At 36.3% G+C, this 17717-nt stretch overlaps 1 protein-coding gene across 1 annotated transcript in view; it reads left to right on the forward strand.

Annotated features, from left to right (window-relative positions):
• The window catches only part of EIF2A (eukaryotic translation initiation factor 2A), a 39038-nt gene that overhangs the window by 2011 nt on the left and 19310 nt on the right, over positions 1-17717 (forward strand). Inside the window, exons 2-5 of the mRNA XM_082625673.1 lie at positions 7619-7688; positions 12592-12666; positions 15704-15822; positions 17431-17530. Of these exons, the coding sequence (XP_082481799.1) occupies positions 7619-7688; positions 12592-12666; positions 15704-15822; positions 17431-17530 (364 nt within the window). The remainder of the gene's footprint in view (positions 1-7618; positions 7689-12591; positions 12667-15703; positions 15823-17430; positions 17531-17717) is intronic.

A 17717-nucleotide genomic window follows, 5' to 3' on the forward strand; every position in this document is an offset into this window, starting at 1 on the left:
CAAAAAAAACAATAGACACTAAGTGTTTAATGGAAGAATAAATTAATGAATGATAACCACTTTATTTGTAGTCAGATTAACCAAGAGTGACAGTTTTCTTACAGTGCTTAAGATCAAGGACTTCGTAGGAGCTTAAGGGTTATCTAGTCCGTGTGCTCCAAATAGTCTCATATTTATAGCAGCTCAGAGAAATTCACATTGCAAATTGGCAGAGTCAGGATTATATTCAATCATTCAACTCCATGGCCCATTTTTCTTTCACTAGAACACACTGACTAATCTTTTAAACATTCTTAGTATAGGTATTTCAGTCAATAATAGATTCTTTTACTTCCAAAACCTTTTTTTAAATATAGACTTATGGGACTTTGGAGTTGTGAATAATTTAAAGATTATCCAGTAAATTTTATTAGTTATGACTTTTAATTGGAAATGACAAAAAGCTAAAGCAGGTAAAAAGGGAATTTTTAAAAAATTAGTTTATTTACTTTTGGCTGCGTTGGGTCTTCGTTGCTGCGCGTGGGCTTTCTCAGGTTGTGCGAGCGGGGCTTACTCTTCGTTGCAGTGCGCAGGCTTCTCATTGTAGTGGCTTCTGTCGTTACGGAGCCCGGGCTCTAGGCGTGTGGGCTTCAGTAGTTGTTGCACGCAGGCTCAGTAGTTGTCGTTTGTAGGCTCTAGGGCGCAGGCTCAGTAGTTGTGGCTCACGGGCTTAGTTGCTCCATGGCATGTGGGATCTTCACGGACCAGGGCTTTGAATCCGTGTTCCCTGCATTGGCAGGTGGATTCTTAACCACTGCACCACCAGAGGAGCCCCGAAAAGGGCATTAAAAAAAAAAAAAAAAAAACACCTCATGTAACCTTAAAGCTTCTACTGTTACATCCAGGTATTCACATGACTCCAAAAATCTGTTTTTCTTCCTCCTTCAGCTCTTGCTTTCTTTCCGATTAAACTTATTGTCAGGCTGATGTTCTAATCGGGAGCTCCAGGTTTACAGTCAACCAGCTCAACAGCCCCAGAGGCAAGTGCACATCTGTGCCAGTCTCAAGGCTTGCTGTCTTTGGCTTGCCTCATGCTCATCTTTGAATCAGTCAATTTTTAATCAGATCACCAGGACCAAATTATATTCTCACCCCTGAATATTTCCCAAAGGAAAACTAAAGTCTCCTAAAAGGGGGGCCTGGATGCTAGGCATGTAAAACAACAATAGCCCTTACATGAAGCCCATATTGTCCAATCAGCTTGCCTAGTTGAAGCCATTGAGATAATCAAGACTGAGTCATTTTCTTAAATTGATATATACTTCAGTGGGTGTAAGCATTGGAAAAAGTACCATACTATAATGATCACCATATCCCTGGCATAGGACCCTTGTTTGTTGAAGTCCAGTAGTTTTCTCATATTAACTCAGGCTTAGAGCAATAAATAGTATGTGAGTATATAGAAAGGCTCGTAAGTTTTTAAAAGATACTATGTAGGTACAGTATTTAATGTAATTGTTGTTTTTAAACAGTTATTCTGTGTGAAACTCTGGCATTTATTTGTTGCTTTAATGAAAAGAACTGTTAGCATTCCAGATTTTTCTTTCCAATAGAACATATTGCTGATCCTTTTTGATTAAAGGGGAAAATCACTAAAAATAAGGAATCATATCAAGTGTCAATACACTATGTTAAGCTATCCCCACATTTTACTCACTGTTTTACATTTAGTCACTTCTAATTAAAATGAATTCATTAGAAATTCATATGTAGAAAAAAATTGTTTCAGTTATTGAAAAGAGTTTGAGTCCATATTTATTTTTGCTTTTATTAACTTATAATGCAGTTTATGTTCTGTTATGAACCTGATTTTGTGTTTCTTCTGATAAACTTTGTATATTCATGTATTCAAGTTTGTATAAGAAGTTGCTCAAACTAATAAATCCAGTATAGTATCTTAGTGGTTCCAAAATGTCTTACAGCACTTTCTCATAGTTATGCTTCTATGTAGGGAAGTGTGAAAGAAAATATTTGTTTTAAATAGTGGTTTACATGTATGAACAAAACTATAATGACTCAATATGACTTTTATGATGAATTTAATTGATAATTAGTTCACATATAACAGACATCTATTGTAAAGCATCATGTACAAAGGTTGTCTAATTTAATGGGAACCAACAGTATCATCAGTGTATGAAGTAGCTTTGATATGTACTTTTGTCTTGCAGAATATGTTTTTGTCTTAGTACAAAAATCTTGGTCTATTCGATTTTTAATTTTAATTTAACACCTCTGTCCTGTATTCCCAGGCAAATCAGTTCTTGAGAAATGTTGACAGACTTTTGATTGGTTTTATTTCTTGCCGTATTGTGAACAAAGTATTACCAAAAAGGGATGGGCTTTGAAAAAGCCTTTTTATTTTGATATAAATTAAGACTTGAAAGAAGTTGCAGAGAGAATAAAGAAAGTTCCTGCATATCCTTCATCTAGCTTTCCCCAATGATAATATCTTACAGTATATTAGCCAAACCAGGAGATTGACACTGGTACTGCTCTCCTTATTTGGATTTTACTAGTTTGTGCATGTCTGTATTTTATCATGTATAGATTCATGTAGCCACCACTATCAGAATATAGAACTGCTTTATCACCACAGAGATGTTACCCATTTATCATTGGACCTTCCTTCACTGATCTGTCCTGTATCATGATAATTTTGTCATTTCATGAGGTTTATATATCCTGGTGAAAAGCCAACCATTTTTTTTTAGTAAGTTTTTATAGCGTGGCTGAACATAATGATTTGTGATAAATATTGAATAGCAACCTTAATATAATACAAAATTATTGAGACTACCTAGTGAAATTATCTTGATTATTATTCAAGGGACAATTGAAATGTACTTCTAAATTTCAAACAACAACAGTTTGCCTTTTTTTTCTCCATCTCTATGCAAAATACAAATGTATTTTCCTTAAAAAAAAGAGTGTTATATAAATGGAATCATAGACTATGTAACCTTTTAATTTTTGTTTTCAAAATGTTCTTTATTTAGAATGTGAATATATGCATGTTGAAAAGCAGTTGATTAATTTGACTCAAGATTTTGCTTCTCCAGAAACATACTAAAACCAGTCATTGAAAGCCACATGAGACTGAATGCTACTTGAGCAAGAAAGACATGGCACTTTTCACACTGACTTTTCTGTCGGTGTTGCCTTCTGAGATTTGGGGGTAATAATCTGCATTATTAAGTGGGAGTTTTACTCCCCTACTCCTGTCTTAGTCCATTCTGGCTCCTGTAACAAAAATATCATAGACTGGGTGGTAAACAACAGAAATGTATTTCTTACAGTTCCGGAGGCTGGCAAATCCAAGATCAGGGCACTGGCAGATTCAGTGTCTGGTGATCACCTGCTTCCTGGCTCATAGACAGCCATTCTGCACTGTGTCCTCACATGGTGGAAGAGACAAGGGACCTCTTTGGGGCCTCTTTCATGAGGGCACTAATCCCATTCATAAGGGTTCTTCCTTCATGATCTAATTACCTCCCCAAAGCCATCCTAAATACCATTAGGGATTAAGTTTCAACATACGAATTTGGCGTAGGGGTACGTAAACATTCAGTCTTAGCAACTCTTTTGGGATCTTCTACATGTCTTAGTTCGGGATGTAAGTATGAAATAGAAATTTTGGAAAAGGAAAACCTTGTACCCGTACTGGTTGCCCTGAATACCCTGAAAGTTCCCACTGCTGTGGCCAGAAGGCTACCTTCATGGGTTCTGAGGTACAGCTGCCACTTTAATATAACGTACGAAAACTTTGAATTATCACCAAGTAAACATTGTGGTCGATAATAACAGCAAAGTCAACAAATACAGAGGACCGAGGTCACTAGGTACAAGTGTCATGAGAACACAAGAAGCTGAGATGAGCTAGGGAAAGCTTTTTATCTTTTTTGCCAGTCACTTCAGGCATTTGTTAAGGCAATAGAGCGTGGCTTGATTGCATCATCATATGGCACATTTTAAAAGTATTGCGGCTTCATTGGGTATACACTGATAATGTACCGTTTTGTTTTCCTAGGTAAGTATGAGAATTTTGAAAGAGCGATTAGTGAGTTAAATTGTCACTGCAGCTTGTGGGGAGGACCTCATTAGGCTAACAGAATTATATGCAACCTAGCAGTAACGTGTAACCTGACAACTACAAACCCCCTAGTTTGGGAAATTCATTTTTCATTAATCCCTCAAATAAATGTTTATTAAAACCTTAACTGTAGTGTTAAGAAAAGAATGGCTTGTTTTCTTCTAAATCATAATGTATTATACATTATATTGCAGCAGATGATTGATTTGGTGACAAGAAACAGCACAGCTTTGCCTGTGTAGTAAGAGAATTTTGATGCAATACTTGATTTTAGCCAGAACGCCAAGAAGCAGTTGAGAATTTCTGATGCTGAAGAATTAAACTTCATAGTTTTCAAGTCTTCTAGGAAAACATTTCCTGGCACAAAATGTTTAATAAATGTATTAGAGATTTTTAGAATAGATATCGTCAGTGTTTCATTCAAGGTGTAGCAGTAGACTGAGCTCCTTTTGAAATCATCATTTTGAGTGTAGTGACGGACTCATTTATTAAGATCCCTAATGCCTAGCACATGGAGCTGTGCAGGGGCCAGGTATAGAGCCTTGTAGGCAGTAGTGTGAGGAGTTTAGATTTTGATATATGTAGAACACTTTGGTAGACTCCATTCTATTCAAGGGCAAACTACCCACAGCAGTTTGGTGACTCAGTTTAGTATATGAGGAAACGTGGTATCCAGTTGTATACTTGTGGATATCTGACCAGAAACTCATTATTCAATTACGTGTTTACTCCCTTATTTTTCATCATTTCCACTAGAATGGAAGCTCCATGAGTACATAGATTTTTATCTTGTTTGTCAGTGGTTCTTTTACTTTCATTCTAACTTAAAAACAAAAAATTATTTATTTATTTATTCATTCATTCATTCATTCATTTTGGCTGTGCCAGGTCTTAGTTGCGGCATGCGGGATCTTAGTTGTGGCGTGCTAACTCAGTTGCGGCATGCATGCAGGATCTAGTTCCCTGACCAGGGATTGAACCCGGGCCCCTTGCATTGGGAGTGTGGAGTCGTATCCACTGGACCACCAGGGAATTCCCTTAGTCTAACTTTAACTTATTTACTTTGGGAAGGTAGATTATATTACTTTAAATATCTGAAGATTGAGCTAGTTAATTTACAGGTAGAAAATTGATGTTATGAGAACTGTCCCTTGAGAAGGGATAGGAAATAGGGATCGGAGTTGGAGCCAAGAGTGGCCCCTAGCTGCCAACTTTGCTGCTGAAGAGTGGGAGATTTGTGAATAGCTGGCAGAAAAGGAAGGAAGTGAAATTGTAGCCATGGACTTCAGTAAAACTTTTTCCTTTCTTCAGCTCTTACACTGTTGCTGCTGGCAAGAGTTCTGGCTGATAAAATAGTTACAAATCACCAAGTCCTGTCAGTTTTCTCTCTTGAATATTGAACACTTATTCTCCACTGTCCATTTCCACTGCCCTACCCTAGTCCAAGTTTTGTATTGTTTTGTTTTTTTGTGGCCGTGCTGCTCGGCTTGCAGGATCTTAGTTCCCTCCACCAGGGATGGATCCCGGGCCCCTGGCAGTGGAAGCTTGGAGTCCTAACCACTGGACCACCAGGGAATTCCCGAAGTTTCTGTTATCTCTTCTGTGGGACTACTGCAGACCATCCTGAGTAGTTTCTTCACATCTTACTGCCTTCTGGTTCACTGTCTACACTGTACCAAGTTGAGCTTTTCAAATTGCAAGTCTGGTTTTAAAAATCTGCCTAAAACTTTTTTGAAGTTTCCCAACATTCTTAGGCTGCAGTCCGACGTTGCCTAACTTAAGCCACAGGATCCTGCTTGGTCTGAGCCCTGTTTTCTCCTCCAGATCCACCTCCTTCCAGCCACGCAGGCCTCCTTTCCATTCCTGTGACACTGTCATCTCTCTTGTCACGGAGTTTCTGCGACTGTTACTGTTCTCCTTGCTTGTTAACTGCTGTTCACTATTCATCTTTCAGATCTCAGCACACAAATCACTTACTCAAGGATGCTTTCCCTAACCTTCCATTTTTAGATTAAAACTCCATATTATTCACTCTAGTAGCCTCATATCTTTCCTTTGTAGCACTAAATGCAGTTAGAGATTTCCATATATTTGACTAATTATCTGATTAGTGAGGTCAGGGACAGGCTGATTTTCCTCCCTATTGTATCTGCAGTACTCAACATAAGGTTTTGGCGGTAGTTTTTTTTCCTCCAGTAAGCATTTGCTGAATGAATGAATCATTTTATTTGGTTCAGCTTTAGAAGCTTCTAATTCAGCCATTTTAAAAACGTATAATCTAGTTCTGTACATGTTTCTGCTTATTTAATCTTGAACTTTGTTCCCACTTAATTTTTTAGAATATTACTATCATTGGGAGCTTAGTAAATGAATGTGTCTCATCCTGCTTGTTCTCTTAGCTTGAGAAATTGTAAATATATTAATAATGTCATATTTTTAAGAACTTTGAATGAATTTATACTATATTTTTATGTTATTATTTTACATAAAGCACACAGTATTTTAAAGTTTATATTTTGCTGATTGGGCACAGATTCAGAGGTGGTGATGCATCTAAGTTTCCACAGTCAGATAGGAACTGAGGTCTACCTTTGAGTTCATGTCCTTTCTACTATAGTACAACTGCCTTTCACTGGTGACAGTTACAATTTTGAGTTTTTAATTATAAAAGTTACTTGAGAGAGTAAGCTGATACAAAGAAGATTTAACTTAGACTCAGCTTCTAATTCTGTTTCCAACATCCATACATTTTGAAAATGAGATTAGAAAATAATGTGAAAACAATACTAAGATCACTTTTTTCCATTTGAATGAAGGAATATAAGTATGAATTCTGTATCTCAATGCAAATGCATAGATTTCTTGTAAGATAGATAAAAGTGGATTTATTGAAGTAGTCTCCTTAGAGACTAAATGAATATGCTCTGTAGGAAAAGAAGTAAGAGGAATATTACCTGTCTCAGTCAGTTCAGGCTGCTATAACAAAGAACCACATACTGGGTAGCTTATCAACAACAGAAATTTATTTCTTACAGTTCTAGAGGCTGGAAGTCTGAGACCAGGGTGCCAGCATGGTCAGGTCTGGTGAGGACCCTCTTGTTTGTTGACTGCCAACTTATTGTATCCTCTGTGTTTTTCTTGTAAAGGTACTAATCCCATTCATGAGGACTCCACCTTTGTGATCTAATAACCCCCCAAAAGGCTCCACCTTCCAATCCCATCACATTGGGATTAGGGTTTCAACCTGAGGATTTTTGTGGAGACACATTCAGTCCATTGCATTACCTATTTATTTCTCAGCGGTTATATGATTTTATGCAAAAGAGGAAGAAAAGTGTGCCCTTTTAATGCTGATGTTTGATAGTTCTATGAAATGTTTAATGATTTCATTAGTATTTTGACTGAAAGCTTTTTTTAAAAAAACATTTGTGATAACTGAGTATTTATTAACAAAGTAATGGTGTTCTTTCCCTCTTTTTTCTTTAGTCCAAGGGTCAGAAGGACTATACATGGTGAATGGACCACCACATTTTACAGAAAGCACAGTGTTTCCAAGGTATGGTTTATTTTGTCGAGTAGTGTTACAGAGAACTATACAATGCATTCTAAAGTATTTTTGTTGTTATATTCTGAACAAAAAAGAAAAAGAACAGATAAGCTAGTTTCTTGGGACATATTATATAATATTAACAGAAGATGGAAAGAATGAAAGAATGCATATTCTCTATCAAGAAAAATGATCTTTAGATTTGAAAATAATAGCTTAAGCATGTTTAAAAGAAAAGGTGTAGGCAATAGTGTAATTCAGTTCATGCCTCTAGCTTAGAAGAATTTATCTTGGAGACTGAGGAAAAACCTGCAAATGTGATAGCCAAACCACTGCCTATAATCTTCGATAAATTATGGAATGAGAAAGATATAAGAAATGAAGAAATATGCAAAAAGTATATACATATAAATATATAGCTAGATAAATAGAGAGACATTTTTCCCAAAAAGAAATAATGGAAGGGTAAACCAAAAACTAACAAAAGTGATTATCTATAGGAGGAGAGAGAATTGCAAGATTCAGGGGACATGTCTGTAAATGAACTTTGGTATATATAGTTTGGGCTTTGGACCAAGTAATTGTTTTAAATTAAAAAAAAAAAATTAAATGGAAAACGGGAACAAGTGAACCTAGCTTTATATTAAGCTGGTGACATAACCATATGACGATGTACAATATTCTTAAATGCATTCAATAGTTTTATTATTAATAGAAAATTGATGTTGTCCTTTTAAATCTATTGTAGGGTAAAACAAATACATAATTATATTAACGTCATTAGGAACCAAAGTTTCAGCGTAAGAGTGAAGTGGGGAGATAGACTTGCGTGTATCAATGTGAATTCCTGATTTCTTTTCACAAAAACATTTGTGTTTCCTAGTTCTGTCCACTCTAAAGGTCTAGAGCCAGGGATAACCTGGTAGCAATAAATACCTCACAGATTATGATCTCTAAATGCCATTCTTCACTAAAAGGAACCCGTTCCTTGGAGGAGTGGTCAATTCCAGGTATAGGACAAAAAATGTACGAGTTGAGCCATACATATCTTGTGCCAGAAAGCGAGGAAGTTATAAAAGGCTAATGGGGTTTTGCTAAACTGTCACAGGAGTCAATCTGAAGGGGTTTATACCAACCTTCGATGGGACAATTTGAGCATTAAGAAGAATAATGACTCTAAGAATTAAGACATGTTAAGTATATAAGTAGTCTCTAAAAAAATCCTCCTCCCTCCAAATCTTACTGGTCAGAATTAGAAATCAATGGGGTCCTTGTTCATTACTTTGAAAATTGATAATGAAAGAAAAAATCAAGCATTTATGTTGCCTTTCCTGTACAGACTATTTTTCAGTAACCAAGCTGTTGATGAGGAAAACTTCTTCATAGAACAGTAATAAATTTAAAAAGAATGATGGGATTAGATAATCACCATTTCGTTATCCTAAAGGAGTCATGTATCAGTGGTTCTCAAACTTTTGCATGCATCACAATCATCTGAAGAGCTTGTTAAAACACAGGATACTGTTCCCTCTTCAGATTTTCTGATTCATTAGATCTGGGGCAGGGGCCCAAGAATTAGAATTTTTAACAAGTTCCTAGGTAATGCTGACACTGCAAGTCTAGGGACCACACTTTTGAGAACGACTGATCTACACAAATGATCATTAAAAGATGCTGTTAGATGAACTGTTGATAGGGAACTTTATAATCAGGCTGGCATCATCTGACTCTATTGACCATTTTTTTTTACTAGACTCAGTTCTCTAGAACCTTGTTACAGGAAATATGGGCCCAAGATCAGCCATACCGGCATCACCTTGAGCCAGTGCAGAAATCAAACAACAGAACATCTCAGGCCCTACGCAGCTTACTGAATCAAAATCTGTATTTTAACCAGTTCCTCAGTGACTTGTATACGCATTAATATTTGAAAAGCACCACTTTAGAAAATAAGAGTCTGTGTTAAAGCTTTTGTGCTACACTTCATTGGGGTGTGCAATCCCAAGGCAGCAGGATTGAGGGGGAAAGGGAAATGAGACAAGGAAGAAGTGAAAGCAAATATAGAGTGAGTTGCACTGAACTGACCACAGATTCACAAAATCCATCCAAGTTGCTTGGTCATGCAGAATTTCTCCGGAGAGGTTGTATAGAACCACTGTGCCTTAGAACAATCTGTTTTGAAGAGGATGGGTACGAAATTGGTCTGCAGCCAGAATCTTCTTTTGATCTGTTCGGGTTGAATCTGAGTGCCAGTGCTTCTCTTCCTGCTACTGCAATAGGCATAATGGAGGCCGTGCTGAAATGTGGCCTTCATTCTTGGAGAGTCTGAGACAACCAGTGGTGTTAGGAGATGAGGTGGCCAGGTGTCTTCGTTGAATAGCTGGTGCCTGGGAGCAGGAAGGATTAGGTGAGTCTGAGGAGGCGCATAGTGAGCCCAGTACAATCTCAGTATCACTAAGAGCAGAACAAGGAGACATTATGTGTCTCCTGGTAAGTTTCAATAGGAACTATGTGGTACTTAACCTTCTGTGAAGATTTTTAAAAATCTGCTTCTAATCAGGCTTTTAGATGAATGGTCCTTAAATTTGGTTGCACATTAGAATGACTTGGGGAGCTTTTAAAAAACCGGATATCCAAATACTGGCTATTAAATGATAGTAAGGAATTATTGTTAATTTCATGAGTTAAAGTGGCATGGTGGTGGTTCTGTTTTTTAAAAATGCCCTCGTCAGTTAGAGATGCATACTGAAGTATAGAGTAAAATGATACGACATCTGGTTTTGCTTTAAAATATTCTGGCATTAAATATGAAAGTAGGGAGTAGATTAAAGAAAATTGACCATGAGTTAATAATTATTTAAGCTTGCTGATACGTGTGTAGGGGGGTTATCATACTTTTTCTCTATTTTTGTGTATATTTGAAATTTTTCATTTAAAAGATTGTTCCAGAAGGAAATAGACAAAATTTTCCAATTGCCAAAATTAAGAAAAGAATTGAAGTCTGGATACTATAGTCTAGGAAGCTTGCCTTCATTCTTAAACATAATTCTAGAGTGAGTTATTAAAAAGACAATTTATAATCATTACAATAAGGAGGTAATTATTGGAGTCAAAATGAGCTTGCTAAGAATAAATTGTTTCACGTTTATCTCATTTCCTTTCTGAGTAGAATTTCCAGACACATCAGAATAGAACTATAAACATGATTTTAGCAAAGTATGTGAGAAATGAGAAAGTCTTTTGGTTGAATGATGTTAGTGACAGAGTTGTCATTGGTTAAGAGCTGTGAAGTCAGCTGACTAATTAGTTGATTTAGTTTGAGGGAAGGACTGTTGGTGAGCCACAGGAGCTTGTTCAAAGGTCATCCAATATTCTCATAATTAATTTAGATGATAGCTTAGAATGATGTTTTATAATTTATATTTTACTTAAATCTGTGAAGAATGACTAATGCTTTTAAAAGAGAAAATGAAGATATAAGTAGATATCAGTAGGCTGGAATAATAGACCAAAAGTTGGGTAGGATTTAAAAAGAAAATTGTAAAATTCTGCCTTAAGGTTCAGAAATGACTTGCACAAGTATAGAATGGAGGACATCTTGGTCATAGCTATTTATGTAAGGGAATGAGAAAAAAAATGTTTTAGTAACTACACAGAGGATAAGCTACCATTATTGTATGATTGCAGAAACACAAATGTCATCTGCAGATGAATTAATGCAATGACAGTGTCCAGGGCTTCCCTGGTGGGGCAGTGGTTAAGAATCCACCTGCCAATGCAGGGAACATGGGTTCGAGCCCTGGTCCAGGAAGATCCCACATGCCACTGAGCAACTAAGCCCGTGCGCCACACCTTCTGAGCCTGCACTCTACAGCCCGCGAGCCACAACTACTGAAGCCCGTGTGCCTAGAGCCTGTGCTCCGCAGTAAGAGAAGCCACTGCCATGAGAAGCCTGCGCACCGCAACCAAGAGTAGCCCCTACTTGCGGCAACTAGAGAAAGCCCGCACACATCAACAAAGACCCAACGCAGCCAAAAATAAAAAAATAAATAAAATAAATAAATTTATTTAAAACAACAACAGAAGCAAAGACATTGTCCAGTTTAGAAGGGGTGTACTAGTCAGTTCTCTGTGTGTCGTTATTCGACAATTCAAATATTTGTTAGCCACAAAGTTCTGATCTAATGTTGTGACTACACATATGGACATCTACTGTACACACACGCACACATTTCTGTTTGGGTCTTCATTATCACTGGGAGGTGTACTCACAGTAGCCATCTCCAGTTGAGAGATACAGTACTTAAAGTTTTGATCGTTTGATAGAAGGTTGCCAAGAAGTTCAAGTTCCACAGGTTAGATTTTGTACAGAATCCTGCATCCATATTTTTTTAATGTGAAGATCCTCTTATCGTTGTTATACTTTCTGTCTCTGCACATGAGAAATTGACGAAAGGTCTTTGTCCTTGAAATCCAGGGTCACTTCTTGGCCACTTGAGGATATTTTGTCCACCATTGTTTTGTTATGCAGGTAGTTTGGGAAATTCTTCACAAAACCTCCGTGTTGAAATCCTTCAGCTCTCTCAAGATAAGGGCTGACAGCTGGTAGCTTCCACATACACCTACATTTTTGGGTTTTCATACCAACTAGTTATTTACCCAAAAGGGCTCTGTTTCTTACTTAACATTGGTCTGTTGGTATAAAATCAATTTCCAGCTTTACAGTGGTAATTGGCACTGCATTTTAAGCGAGAAAGTATTTTTGGTAGACTAAAGCATTTTGGAATTATTTTCTAAAATTTATGTAAGTTCTTAGTCATTAAATTTGTGGTAAGATTGTGGATTTTTAATCAGATTTTTAAAAAAAATATTAATGCTTATTAATTTAAGCTTTTTTTCTTGTTATTTTCAGAGAATCTGGGAAAAATTGCAAAACCTGTACCTTTAGTAAGGATGGGACCTTGTTTGCCTGGGGCAACGGAGAAAAGTTAGTGTTCATTTATATAACATTTTGTGTGTGTGTTGTGAATATAAAACATAATTGTTTTGTGTGAATAACATGTATTTGGATGTCATTTATAAAGTCCATCTTTTAATGTGTTGGTGCTGTTAGGTATTATCTCCAATATAACATCCATAGAACATCTCCAAAGTTGTTAGTTTCTATTTATGTGCCAGGACTTCTTTGAGTTCTCTAGTTACTTAGAATTAAAAAGTAACATATGAAAAACGGCAATTAATTTAATGCAAAAGAAGCTGAGAGGTTGTTTTAAATAGTGCTCTAAGTGATTGGTTAGGGTTTCTTAAGTTCTGCACTAACATTTAGAGAATAACTCTCTTTGCTTGTTTATGGTAGATACCTTATATCTTTGCTGTTAACTTACTAACAACTGTCTATATTTATTACTGTTAGTTTTATTGTGTATAACAGCATGTCATCTAAGTATAAGTTATTCAAAAGTATGTTTGGTATAGTCTGTATTACATAAAATAATCAGATTACAAAATTGGTCTTGCAAAAAAAAAAGTATTTTGGTTCAGTTCATAATTTCACTTAGAAAACCAATTCTTTTCTATTTTCCATAGTCACTGTATTTCAATTCACAGCAGGAAAATGCCTGAATATTTGTTGCTTGGTTTAAAGTTATTTTTGTTGTTTTTAGCCAGATATAATACCTTAGGTTTTTTAAAGGGGGAAAAATGATTGCATCCTTTTGAAAAGTATATTTTAAATGTTTCTTACACAGTGGTACTATATTCTGAGGTCTTTCAGCTATCAGGTCAGATTGAATTAACACATGATTTTTAAAAACGCTAAAATGATTGCGTTGAGTTAGTTGATTCACTTCTATGACTATAAGTAGCTGGCAGAATTAGCTTTTATAATTAAAAATGTTCATCAGTATTTTATTTTTTTCTTAAAGTTATTGAATCCAACCAACAAACTACTACTCTCAAATTATTAAGAATATAATTATATTGGGTCTTATTCACAGTGTTAACAGACAGTCTTACTCTCAGCCTCAAAGAAAGGATGTACTCTCAACTTTTCTTATTTCTTTAGGTGTAACCTATTGTGGGTATTAGGTTTTTTTTTTCAATCCACATTTTATTATTTTTCTAATATTTATCTATCTATATATTTATTTATTTTTATTTGGTTGCGCTGAGTCTTAGTTGTGGCATGGGAACTCTTAGTTGCGGCATGCATGTGGGATCTAGTTCCCCGACCTGGGATCGAACCCAGGCCCCCTGCATTGGAGTGCAGTCTTAACCACTGTGCCAGGGAAGTCCCTAAATCCATATTTTAGTTTACACTATTTGAGTAATGAGTTGATAGAAATTTACTATCTGATGGGATGTATCATACATCTTTTCATTGCCTATTATCTTTTTGAGGTATCCCTTATTCAACTAGCTTACAGTTTATTGAGTAAGTCTGTTTTCACTTTGCAATTATTATTAATTTTTTATATGTCATATCTCCACTTTGTTTTCTGTTGGATTCAACTCAGTCCTCTTAGTATGTCCCCACATGTTGTGTCCATCTTTTTAATAGATTTTTTTATACCTGGTTCTAGCATTTATTTCCTTAAGTTGCTGCAGCCACAACAATACATATTGTTCCTGGGGCAAGAGAAACAGATATAGTGTATTGATTGTGTTCTTTGCTGGGTTCAGGGTTAACTAAGTCCGAAGCTATAAGTGATTTTTCCTTAAATGTGTGCTTATTTAAATTAAAATAAACACCCTTCATTAAACTAAGAATAACTTTAAAGTTTATTAACAACAGCAAAAAAGAAAGCTTCATGTAATTCTAAAATATGTAATTTACAGTAAGTTGTAAAGAATCTACAGTCATAAGTGTGTGTGTTTGTGTGTATGTTTCTGTGTGTTTAAACAATATATGGTAATTGTTTATTCTTACCAGTTGCTGCTTATCCTAACCCCGTGTCCTCAAAGTTGAGTTGAACAAAGTAACTTTAAGGAATTTCTGCAATGAGATGGAGTATCTTTTTTTCTTTCTTTCTTTCTTTCACCACAAGGACTACATAAGAGCAAGTCAGGCCAAACAGGTTTCAAAGCATTGCTCTGGCATTTATTAGTAGTATGCTCTTGGGCAAATCATCAAATCATTTCATTTTTCTAACCTTCAGTTTTACCATTTGTAAAATGGAGATGATAATACCTGTTTTATGAGATTGTTGTGAGGATTAAATGAGAAAATGTCCATAAAGTGGTTAAACCAGAACATGGTTCATAGAAAGTGTCCCCAAAAGTGGAAACTGCTTTTTTTTTTTTATAATCATTGTCTTTTTTGTCATTGTACCACAATAATTCTTACAGTAATATCTTTTGTAGACTGCTTCTGAGATTTTTATAGACATCAAAAGTATCCTTGCTGGGACTTCCCTGATGGCGCAGTGGTTGAGGGTCCGCCTGCTGATGCGGGGGACACGGGTTCGTGCCCCGGTCCAGGAGGATCCCACATGCCACGGAGCGGCTGGGCCCGTGAGCCATGGCCGCTGAGCCTGCGTGTCCGGAGCCTGTGCTCCGCAATGGGAGAGGCCACAACAGTGAGAGGCCCGTGTACCGCAAAAAAAAAAAAAAGTATCCTTGCTGATTTCCCTAGCTGCTGCAGTTTCCATTTACTCAAATTAAAAAATATATACTTTTCATTTTCTCTTGGATATGAAATTCATCAGCTTGTCTGTAGATTTGTTCTGTGTTCACTTAAAGGCCTGTTTTTTCCTTTTTGGTTGAAGGTGGTATCTATTGTATCTTCCTGCAAATTCTATATTATTTCCCAACACCAGCCTTAAATAGGGGCCTTTTGGTAAAATGTACACTTTTTTACGTTAAAGTGTTTATTGGATATTTTCTAGAACTGACTGAAAATTGATTTTTATGAGGAATGAACACTTTAGAGTGATCTGTATTTAAAAAGAAGTATGAATGTTTTGGATAGTGCTGGCTATTGTGAAACAGTATTTCATTGCTGAAGTAATTTCTTTTGAAACCAGAATAAGTGTTATCAATGTCACTAACAAGGGACGACTGCACTCCTTCGACCTTCCAAAGGCAGTTTGCCTTGAGTTCTCGCCAAAAAACACTGTCCTGGCAACGTGGCAGCCTTATACTAGTAAGTATTTTCCAATTGTAAAAATATTCTGACAGGACCAACTCAACTCAGTGGGGGAAAAAAAGGAGAAGGTTTATAACCTTATAGGAAAGTAATTAATATTTATGATAGTAAATAGTGTTTGAGAATATTTTTAATCGACAGTAAATCTTGTATTCCCCAAATAGAATGTACTTTAAGTAATTTCAAGGTATAGTAAGTTAGTGAGAAGATCCATCATGAAATGGGGAAAAGAAAAAAGCTCAAGGGAAAATTTATAAAGTAAATAACCAATGGATAGAGAAGATCGCAAAAATTAAGAAGAATAATGACCTTTAAAATAAAAAAACATTTTATATAATTATAAATGAAAGAGGAAGTACAGTAGACACAACATCTAAGAAATGTGTATGGTATGACAAAGAGTAGGAAATGATGTGTCATTTTCTAACGCATTTAAAGATCTAATATACATTATATGAACATTTTATTGGCTTGGCCAACAGTTCATTTGGGTTTTTCCATAACATCTTACAGAAAAATCCAAGCGAACTTTTTAGCCAACCCAATATATAGCTGTGCTTCATAGATCAGTGATAAAATATTGGGTCCCGGTATAGGGCTTATTTTAAGAAGCATTTTGTAATAATGTGGATATTGTTGAATAAATATATGATAGTAGTTCATTGTTGGGTTATGAACTTCCTGAGTTCATTCTTCCAAGAGGCATGGAGTCTAATGAATATTATTTTTCCAAGTAAGTAAAAGGGAAATTGAGAATCAGTTGAGGACTGTGAGTGGTTTGTTTTTTTTTTTTTTTTTTTTTTTTCCTTTTTGCGGTATGCGGGCCTCTCACTGTTGTGGCCTCTCCCGTTGCGGAGCACAGGCTCCGGATGCGCAGGCCCAGCGGCCATGGCTCACGGGCCCAGCCGCTCCGCGGCATATGGGATCCTCCCAGACCGGGGCACGAACCCGTATCCCCTGCATCGGCAGGCGGACTCTCAACCACTGCGCCACCAGGGAGGCCCCTGTGAGTGGTTTTATATAACTTTTTTTCACGTGTGTGACTTATAGACACAGCTTTCACGGTAAGACAGTTTAATCTGTTTAACAGCAAACTATGTCACACTTAATAAACAAGAAATCTCTCTTTTTTTTTTTTTTTTTTTTTTTTTTTTTTTTTGCTGTACGCGGGCCTCTCACTGCTGTGGCCTCTCCCGTTGCGGAGCACAGGCTCCGGACACACAGGCTCCGCGGCCATGGCTCGCGGGCCCAGCCGCTCCGCGGCATGTGGGATCTTCCGGGATCGGGGCACGAACCCGTGTCCCCTGCATCGGCAGGCGGACTCTCAACCACTGCGCCACCAGGGAAGCCCAAGAAATCTCTTAAATATTCTTAAAAACTAGTAATTAACTCATTTCAGAAATACAAAATTCTGCTCAAAAAGCCATCATATTGTCATGGCTTTAGGAATGGATGATTAAATCTATAATTAAAGCTAGAGGGGAAAGTTGATTTAAAGCAACTCTTACCCGATCTTTATAATCTTGTTCAAATTTTTTCTAAGAATGATACCTTTTTACTAGTGTTAGGAGACAATTACTGCAAAAAATTTTGTTTTTATGGCAGCTTCTAAAGATGATACAGCTGGGATACCTAACCTACAACTTTATGATGTGAAAACTGGGACGTGTTTGAAGTCTTTCATCCAGAAAAAAATGCAAAATTGGTAAATAAATGCTTTAAAATACTAATTATTTTTAAATATTTTAAATTTCTTTGTTGTATATTATTTGTTTCTCTGATATTGATTTAGTAAATAACTTGTCAGATCAAAATCTAGATCTTTAAGGATTTTGTATATGAGAATGTAATAGAGTAAAAACTTGATCTTTTATTTAGTATTTGAATCAAAA

Source organism: Mesoplodon mirus, assembly GCF_964341445.2.
Source record: "Mesoplodon mirus genome assembly, chromosome: 6".
NCBI classification, from domain to species: Eukaryota; Metazoa; Chordata; class Mammalia; order Artiodactyla; family Ziphiidae; genus Mesoplodon; species Mesoplodon mirus.